Genomic DNA, 9340 nt, shown 5'->3' on the forward strand with positions numbered 1-9340 from the left:
ACATCATTCATTTTCATATTAACGTAAAACGCATTAAAATATAACTTATGTTTTTATAATATGAAGTTTAAGTTATATTAATAAATAGCTAGATTGAGACAATTTTTTAGAGGTAAAAACTCAAATAGATCTTGTAATAATAATAATAATAATAATAATATTTTTTTTATTTTTTATTTTTTATCCGAACAATTAATAGGAAGAGCTCATTATTTTTGTCATTAGGTATTCTTTTTAATAACCTTACCCATAGAATGTTGGTCAAACATATCCCTACTCAAATTTTTGAGTCCTTACTAATGAAAATCAATTGTTTGATTATAAAATGATTTGTAACACAAATTCCGTTTGTTTTGATATAAAATATTCTTTTTAGAAATATTTTTTTTTCAGGTAAAATATTTTTTTATTTTTACTTTGTCAGTATTTGACAAAGGTCTACAGTCGAGGTTAGATAGAGTCCATCGAATGAGATATGTAAAGTAACTTGTCGAAAATTATGGATAAATTATTTTTGTTAAATTTTAATTTTTTTTTTTTTTCATAAACGTAAGAAAATAAAAAAAAGAACGTCCAAACAAATGGAATTTAAGTTTGATTAGAAGGAAAAAAAAATAGGAATAAGTGAAAGAAAGTAACGGACCCTAAGAAAGTTGTTAAATAATTCCGTTTAAACTGATTTGTTTTAAATTATTATTTTTTTAAAATAGCAGTAATGTGAATATAGTCCAATACAGTAACTTTTTTTTTTTTAGGACATTCAAAAACGAGTAGGTTATTATACCATTCATTTAATATATTATGCATATATTTAATTTCTTTTTATTTTAAAATAGAAATAAAATAATTGTCACTTCAAAGTTTAAACATAAATTGTAAAGAAATGAAGTATTAAAAAGCGACGAGTCAATTACTCAATCAGTATTCAATAGGAACTTGCCATGTACACCATATGCAAAACTACGCACCGTGCGTACCATAGACGACGCCGCCGTATAGGGCGAAGTCGCGAGCCGCTCAACTGTTTCTCTCTCAGAGCTTTCCGAGAACCGCCATAGCACAAACACCGTCGCCTGTGCGTAGCGCGCAGCCCGGCGTATTTCTCTTATTGGACGCGAATTTCCCGTTGAATCGTTGAAAGAATCAATCCAATCGAGTGATCAATCTATTGATCTTCAGAGGATCGCTCTATGTGGATGCGGTATCCTGTGGAGTCTAGGGTTTGGCTTGTACTTTTCTCCTGTTTGATTCTTCTGAGCTGGTTTCCAGGTAATTTTCTCCGAAGAATTAGGGTTTCTTTTATTTGATCACTAATTTATGAATCAGGAATCCAAAATTTTGATTTAATTGGCAAGTTTATGAGATGGACTGAATTATATTAAATATAATCTTGTTTTAGCTAGTAGTATCTGATGTTCTGCAATTGATTGGTTTAGGGTTTTTGGCTGCTATAGAATGTTTTTTTTTTTTTTTTTTTTGATCAATTCTGTTTTTGTCTTAGAATATAAATAAATTATTTGAATTTCAAGAATATATACACACACACTCACACACACACACACACACACACACACACACACACACATATATATATATATGTATGTATGTATGTATGTATGTATACTATAGGAATTGAATTTTCGATTGTTAGTATTGACATGAAATTGTGAACTCTAATTGAATTTTCGATTGTTAGTATTGACACTCACAAGGGTGAAGAATTTAATAACTTAATAGTTGTTATCTGACTATATAATTATTGGAAATATAAATACTGCTTTTACTTGAATGCTTCTCATAGTTTAGGCAGTCTCTTTGGTTCGTCATAAATGGAGTCAAGATAATGAATGATTCTTTCCTTCAGACAAATTAAATGATTCCTAATTTTTTGTTTTTAAGGGGTTTCTCTCAATGTAAAATGGTTACCAACAAAGATATAACTACAAAGTTCCAGAAGGCTCTGGCAGATAGTTGTTTAGGAACTTGGGGGATTTTATTCTAGATGTGTTGCTTTTGTCATAGAAACTAGGATAGCCGGCTGGTAACCAAGATACAGCGTGATTCCTACTTCCAGCAAATGATGATGTTTACTACTATAACTGCTAGATTTATGTTGATTATTTACTTTTTGTAAACCGTCTATAAGCCTTGTTGCTAAGTAGAGGGAGCTTGTCACTCTCCTTCCCTCTCCAACCTCCCTTCTCCCTCCTCCCCCCTTTGGCTCTCTTTGAAGCTGCAAGTGTGTATCATGCACTTTTCTAAGTAGAAAGTGTGAAATAACCGGCATATATCTGCAGTCTAAATTTTGCATACACACACACACACACACACACATATATATTCACTTTTAATCTTGAAAAGACATGCGAATTTGATGTGAAACTTTTGCCAAGTCTACTCTCAAAATCTATAACTAACTGCTAACTGTGTAATTTGTGTGTATTATTTCTATCATTGGATCATCATAGGCAATTGGATGATCTCTTACCTTAAGTACGAAAAGTTTCTATCAAAAGGCTGACATTGAAACTGTGTTTTCAGCCTCTGACGGAATTTCCAAATATAAAATGCAAGCGATGTGATCATGTGGGTTCTATGAGTAAGACATCATAAATCGGATGATATATTTGATGAGTGGGAGTTTTGCCCTTCTGATTTTACAAACTATGATGGAAAAGCTACCCATTCCAAGGACAAGGAATTCAAGGCTACATTTTCCTGTCCAGATTGTGTACATCTTGGAAGCGGTGAGTGTTGTCTTTTTAACAGACCATAGTTCTTCTTTCCAGATTTTATGGAGTTGGTCCAGGATGTATATATGTGGCTTTCTTGCCAGATTAATGTGTTAGTATAGGGATAATTTAACATTTTAATAAAGAGAATGCTTTCCATTTTGACTTTTTTCCCCCTTTATCTATCAGTTCTGTTTCATTGAAGATGTTTTGTGTTTTCAGAAGTTGAGAAAAATAAATGAATTATTGTATCAACTGGTAATCTAAATGTTGCCGTCATCATATTTGAATAGACAAATTTGTAGAAAATTGTTTGGAGGAAATGAAGTGGTTGGGCATAAGATTGTAGGATGGCTAGGGGTCCGAGGCTGTTTTTTGAAGTAATGAAGGACCAGGACGATTGGACATACAGAAGTTGAGTGGGTATAATTTTAGGCAATCCCGTTTATTGTCCCGAAGAGGTAGTCCATTTGAGATTTGGTCCACTGATTGCATGGTGAATCTGGGCACTCTTGAACCGATCCAAGTGCACCGTGCATTTCTTTAATGATCATTTTGTGTGTTTATGCATAGTTTTAGTGAATTTTTGTCCTACAGAGAGGTACCATTAAAGAAAATGGGTGAGATTACTGCAAAGGTTCACTTAGAATCATTTTTAGGCTCTCTGGAAATGGCTGTGTTTGAAGTTTGTGCCATATAGTGGTATGGCTGACCTTTCCTGTGGCTTCATTCAGGATCAAGGACTTCTATATTGGAGTGCTGCAAAGTACACTTAGAGATCATTTGATTTCCATGACACGTGTAAACGTGTAGACAACCTTTAACCTATTAAACCATTGTCATTTTCATGCTGTCAGGCCATGAAATTATTCTTTGGTTCATTTAGATAAATTATGGATTTGAAATCAAAGGATTAGAGCTTAAATAAAAGATTGGCTAAGGAAGATGGATTCAAAGGTATTAGAGGCATTTTTTGTTACAATCTCTGTCAAACTAGTATCCCTGCGTGCGTGGATTTCAAATAACTCCTTTTACCTATCTATTTGAAATCCATAAATGTAATCCTCTCAAATATATTCATGCATGCTGTTGAAAACTTAAATATAAATTTCTAAATCTAAATTTAAAATATATTTTTTAACTAAATGAACTAAAATCCCTTCATTTGAAATCCTTCAATCCAAATACTGAAAATTGAATATTAATTTCTTCATTTCATTCATGTATGTATTGTGTACCATCCCTTGGACTTGCTATATGTATGTGTGTATACTTGTTTTTTGACGCAAATACTTGGTTTATGTAATTAATTAATTGTGTTCTATTGTGTCCACCTTGTGTTTGTAGATTCCAAAAAATCCTCTGGGTCCCATAAAGGACGGAAGGGAATGCATTGGGCCCTAATAATAAAAATCAGTGCTCTGGTTTCAACTGTCTTCATTCCTGGACTGTTGGCAGCGTACAAGTATTGGCAGAAGAGAGAGAGGGATCAGGATCATGTCCGGTTCCTGAAACTGTTTGAAGACGGCAGTGACATTGAGGATGAATTAGGTATCGGACCTCTTGGCGGTGTAATTTGATGTTATAGCACATTACAAATTTACAACCAAAACCACTATACAGGTATGGATTCATCTGTGAAAGAGGAAAAAGGAGTTTTAAGTTAGAATTTTTGTGCCCAAATTTTGGCGTAGCATAAGTGGGTGAGAGATTCATTGTTGTTTCTTAGATTGTATTTGTTAGTGGTTCATAGCAATGAGTGGATCTTTCAAAGTAAGAGATTGTAATTTGGCATGTGAAACAAATAGACAAGAATATGCGAAATAAATGAAAAAATAACCTTTGAGTTTATATACCAAAGTTATTTGTCAAGTATGTTCTGAACCAGCAATGGATACACACTGATCATTTGATTGAATTCCACAATGGATAGGTAGAAATTGACATGACCATTTGTGATGGAACTTGGAAGTTTATTTTTTATTTTTCCTCTCTTCACGGTTAATTTTTCTAATCAATTATAGCACATTTCACCAAGCAAATGCCAAAATTACTACACAGCAAGAAAAAGGAACCAAACAAGTCATAGTTCCAGGTCCAGTCTTGTCAAACGAGGCCAGGGACCAAAGATACCTTCGGAGTCTCATCTCATCAGAACTAATAAGGGCTCAAATCCTCTGCTGTGAGTTACCCTGCAGTCCCCTGCTGTGAGCTGATGAAAAGCCTTAGTTTGGCCACGTGTGCTTCAGTTTGTAATATGTCTGTAGGCTCCACTAAAATGGTGCAAAACACATTATTCCGTTAAATCTGCCTTCCGTTAAACATCCATCTCTCAGCATCTCTGAAAAAGCCCAAAAGAGCCGGCTCTACAAATTAATTGAGCCGTCTCCAAAAAAATTGGGTTGAGCCGTCTCCACATTTCTTCTTGAGCCGGCTGTCCATTATTTTTTTTTTTTTTTTGCTTGGCAAGGAGCCGGCTCTAAAAATTCTGATCACAGGAACTCTGATTACCTTCACCATCAAAATAAGCTATTGACACAGTTCTGTAAAACTAATTTCTCACCTCTGTAAAACTAATTTGACACCTAAATTTAACATTTTTTAATTCTTTTATTTGTCATCTGTTAGTGTAAATTATGATATTTTTCTACTTGAAATTGACATTGGTTAAGCATTCTAGCATATTTGAAATGTTGGATAATTGAAGGTTTTTTTTCTATAATCTTCAATAACCATTCTAGTTAATGTAAAATCTTATATAATTGTTTTTTTTTAACTGAGTTGGCTTCATTAGGTACCAATTTGTTATCCAAATATTTTTCTTCTCATGTATGCGGCAATTACATATTTCACAGGTTATTATGTGACATTTATGAGAAAAAATACATTGTGAAGTTTAATAAGTAGGGACACTGATTACCTTCACCATCAAAATAAGCTATTTACACAGTTCTACTAAACTAATTTCACACCTCTGCAAAACTAATATCACACCTAAATTTAACATTTTTTAATTCTTTCATTTGTCATCCGTTAGTATAAATTATGATTTTTTTTTACTTGAAATTGACATTGGTTAAGCATTCTAGCGTATTTGAAATCTAGCGTAATTGTAAGATTTTCTTCAATAATCTTCAATAACCATTCTAGTGAATGTAAAATCTTCCGTAATTGTTTTTTTTTTTAACTGAGTTGGCTTCATTACGTACCAATGTGTTATCCAAATATTTTGTCTTCTCATGTATGCGGCAATTACACATTTCACAGGTTATTATGTCACATTTCTGAGAAAAAATATATTGTGAAGTTTAATAAGTAGGAACACTGATCACCTTCACCATAAAAATAAGCTATTCACACAGTTCTACAAAACTAATTTCACACCTCTGCAAAACTAATTTTACACCTAAATTTAACATTTTTTATTTCTTTCATTTGTCATCCGTTAGTGTAAATTATAATATTTATTTACTTGAAATTGACATTGGTTAAGCATTATAATGTATTTGAAATATTGGATAATTGTAGGATTTTCTTCTATAATCTTCAATAACCATTCTAGTGAATGTAAAATCTTCCATAATTATTTTTTTTTAACTGAGTTGGCTTCATTAAGTACCAATGTGTTATCCAAATATTTTGTCTTCTCATGTATGCGGCAATTACGCATTTCACAGGTTATTATGTGATATTTATGAGGAAAAAAACATTGTGAAGTTTAATAAGTAAGGACACTGATCACCTTCACCATCAAAATAAGCTATTCACACAGTTCTGTAAAACTAATTACACATCTCTGCAAAACTAATTTCACACCTAAATTTAACATTTTTTAATTCTTTCATTTGTCATCTGTTAGTGTAAATTATGATTTTTTTTTACTTGAAATTGACATTGGTTAAGCATTCTAGCGTATTTAAAATCTTCGATAATTGTAGGATTTTCTTCTATAATCTTCAATAACCATTCTAGTGAATGTAAAATCTTGCATAATTGTTTTTTTTTTTAACTGAGTTGGCTTCATTAGGTACCAATGTGTTATCCAAATATTTTGTCTTCTCATGTATGCGGCAATTACACATTTCACAGGTTATTATGTCACATTTCTGAGAAAAAATACATTGTGAAGTTTAACAAGTAGGGACACTGATCACCTTCACCATCAAAATAAACTATTTACACAGCTCTGTAAAACTAATTTCACACCTAAATTTTACATTTTTTAATTCTTTCATTTGTCATCCGTTAGTGTAAATTATGATTTTTTTTTTCTTGAAATTGACATTAGTTAAGCATTCTAGCGTATTTGAAATCTTGGTTAATTGTAGGATTTTCTTCTATAATCTTCAATAACCATTGTAGTGAATGTAAAATCTTCCATAATTGTTTTTTTTTAACTGAGTTGGCTTCATTAGATACCAATGTGTTATCCAAATATTTTGTCTTCTCATGTATGCGGCAATTACACATTTCACAGGTTATTGTGTCACATTTATGAGAAAAAATACATTGTGAAGTTTAATAAGTAGGGACACTGATCACCTTCACCATCAAAATAAGCTATTCACATAGTTCTGTAAAACTAATTTCACACCTCTGCAAAACTAATTTCACACCTAAATTTAACATTTTTTAATTCTTTCATTTGTCATCCGTTAGTATAAATTATGATTCTTTTTACTTGAAATTGACATTGGTTAAGCATTCTAGCGTATTTGAAATCTTGAATAATTATAGGATTTTCTTCTATAATCTTCAATAACCATTCTAGTGAATGTAAAATCTTCCATAATTGTTTTTTTTTAACTGAGTTGGCTTCATTAGATACCAATGTGTTATCTAAATATTTTGTCTTCTCATGTATGCGGCAATTACACATTTCACAGGTTATTATGTCACATTTATGAGAAAAAATACATTGCAAAGTTTAATAAGTAGGGACACTAATCACCTTCATCATCAAAATAAGTTATTCACACAGTTCTGTAAAACTAATTTCACACCTTTGCAAAACTAATTTCACACCTAAATTTAACATTTTTTAATTCTTTCATTTGTCATCCGTTAGTGTAAATTATGATTTTTTTTATTTGAAATTGACATTAGTTAAGCATTCTAGCGTATTTGAAATCTTGGTTAATTGTAGAATTTTCTTCTATAATCTTCAATAATCATTCTAGTGAATGTAAAATCTTCCATATTTGTTTTTTTTTTAACTGAGTTGGCTTCATTAGATACCAATATGTTATCCAAATATTTTATCTTCTCATGTATGTGGCAATTACACATTTCACATGTTATTATGTCATATTTATGAGAAAAAATACATTGTGAAGTTTAATAAGTAGGGACACTGATCACCTCCACCATCAAAATAAGCTATTCACACAGTTCTAACAAACTAATTTCACACCTTTGCCAAACTAATTTCACACCTAAATTTAACAGCTCTTGGGATTTAATAGAGCCGGCTCTTGAAGTTCAATGGAGCCGGCTCTAAGTTGTTGAGCCGGCTCATAATAAATATGGAGCCGGCTCTCAGAATTTTTAGAGCCGGCTCCTTGCCAAGCAAAAAAAAAAATAAAAATAAAAGGAAAAAAAAATAATGGACAGCCGGCTCAAGAAGAAATGTGGAGATGGCTCAACCCAATTTTTTGGAGACGGCTCAATTAACTTGTAGAGCCGGCTCTTTTGGGCTTTTTCAAAGATGCCGAGAGATGGATGTTTAACAGAAGGCAGATTTAACGGAATAATGCGTTTTGCACCATTTTAGTGGAGCCCACAGACATATTACAAACTGAAGCACACGTGGCCAAACTAAGGCCTTTCATCAACTCACAGCAGGGGACTACAGGGTAACTCACAGCAGGGGATTTGACCCCATTTATTATGGCCATATGCAAAAGTCGGTTCCTGTAGTCACGACAATATTAACAATTTCCCCTTCTAATTAAGACAAAACGCGTCAGCATATAAGGGGACCACCACAAACACTAAAACTATTCAACTTTTAAATTGGGCCTCTACAAGAAGCTTGGGCCGGGTTAACTAATCATAATAGGCGGAACTCATTAAGAAGGCCCGAGATGATGAGACCCCAAGCCCAATTACGAATATATTATTAAACTCATTCTAGTAACAGTTCTATTAGAAGAAGGATTATAATCTATGGAAACCAAATAATGTAAATCCTTATTATAAGGATAGTATGATGTGATTCAGATTCAATAAAGGACACAAGAAAAAAAGGCAAAACCCCAAAAGAGAGATCTAATTCTCATAGCCATAACTACACGCAATCTAGGTAATCCTGTTCATTATTTTTCTCCATTATTATTGTAACGACCCTAAACTGATACCATTAAAAAAAAAATTCAGCATGACCTCTCCTAAAAATGGGCCTACCACAACCTGTTTAAATACATTTTAAACCTGTTCCAGCACAATAAACATATAACACACTCCATGGTGGTACAACCACATACTATATCATCCAAATATCATATTTACAGTCCCAAAATATAGTTACAATAACAAGAGTTCACAAATCTCTATACCAAATATAACAAACTAAGATTTTACAAAAATATGAGACTTAATACAAAAAT

General features: G+C 32.3%; 1 protein-coding gene across 2 annotated transcripts; it reads left to right on the forward strand.

Annotated features, from left to right (window-relative positions):
• The first annotated feature begins 911 nt into the window (after nucleotides 1-911).
• On the forward strand, nucleotides 912-4604 carry LOC132293480 (uncharacterized). 2 transcript variants are annotated; one of them, XR_009477838.1, is made up of 3 exons: nucleotides 912-1269; nucleotides 2542-2747; nucleotides 4080-4604. XR_009477838.1 is itself a non-coding variant. In XM_059790989.1 (2 exons), the coding sequence occupies exons 1-2, from the start codon at nucleotides 1191-1193 to the stop codon at nucleotides 4310-4312; spliced, it is 312 nt and encodes a 103-aa protein (XP_059646972.1). In that variant the 5' UTR covers nucleotides 912-1190; the 3' UTR covers nucleotides 4313-4604. The 2 variants fall into 2 exon arrangements, 1 of the variants encoding a protein (XP_059646972.1); XM_059790989.1 differs by lacking the exon at nucleotides 2542-2747.
• The last annotated feature ends 4736 nt before the right edge of the window (nucleotides 4605-9340 follow it).

The sequence above is a fragment of the Cornus florida genome, unplaced genomic scaffold, assembly GCF_030987335.1.
Source record: "Cornus florida cultivar Cherokee Brave unplaced genomic scaffold, ASM3098733v1 CherokeeBrave_3.0.0_Hap2_Chr02, whole genome shotgun sequence".
Lineage (NCBI taxonomy): Eukaryota > Viridiplantae > Streptophyta > Magnoliopsida > Cornales > Cornaceae > Cornus > Cornus florida.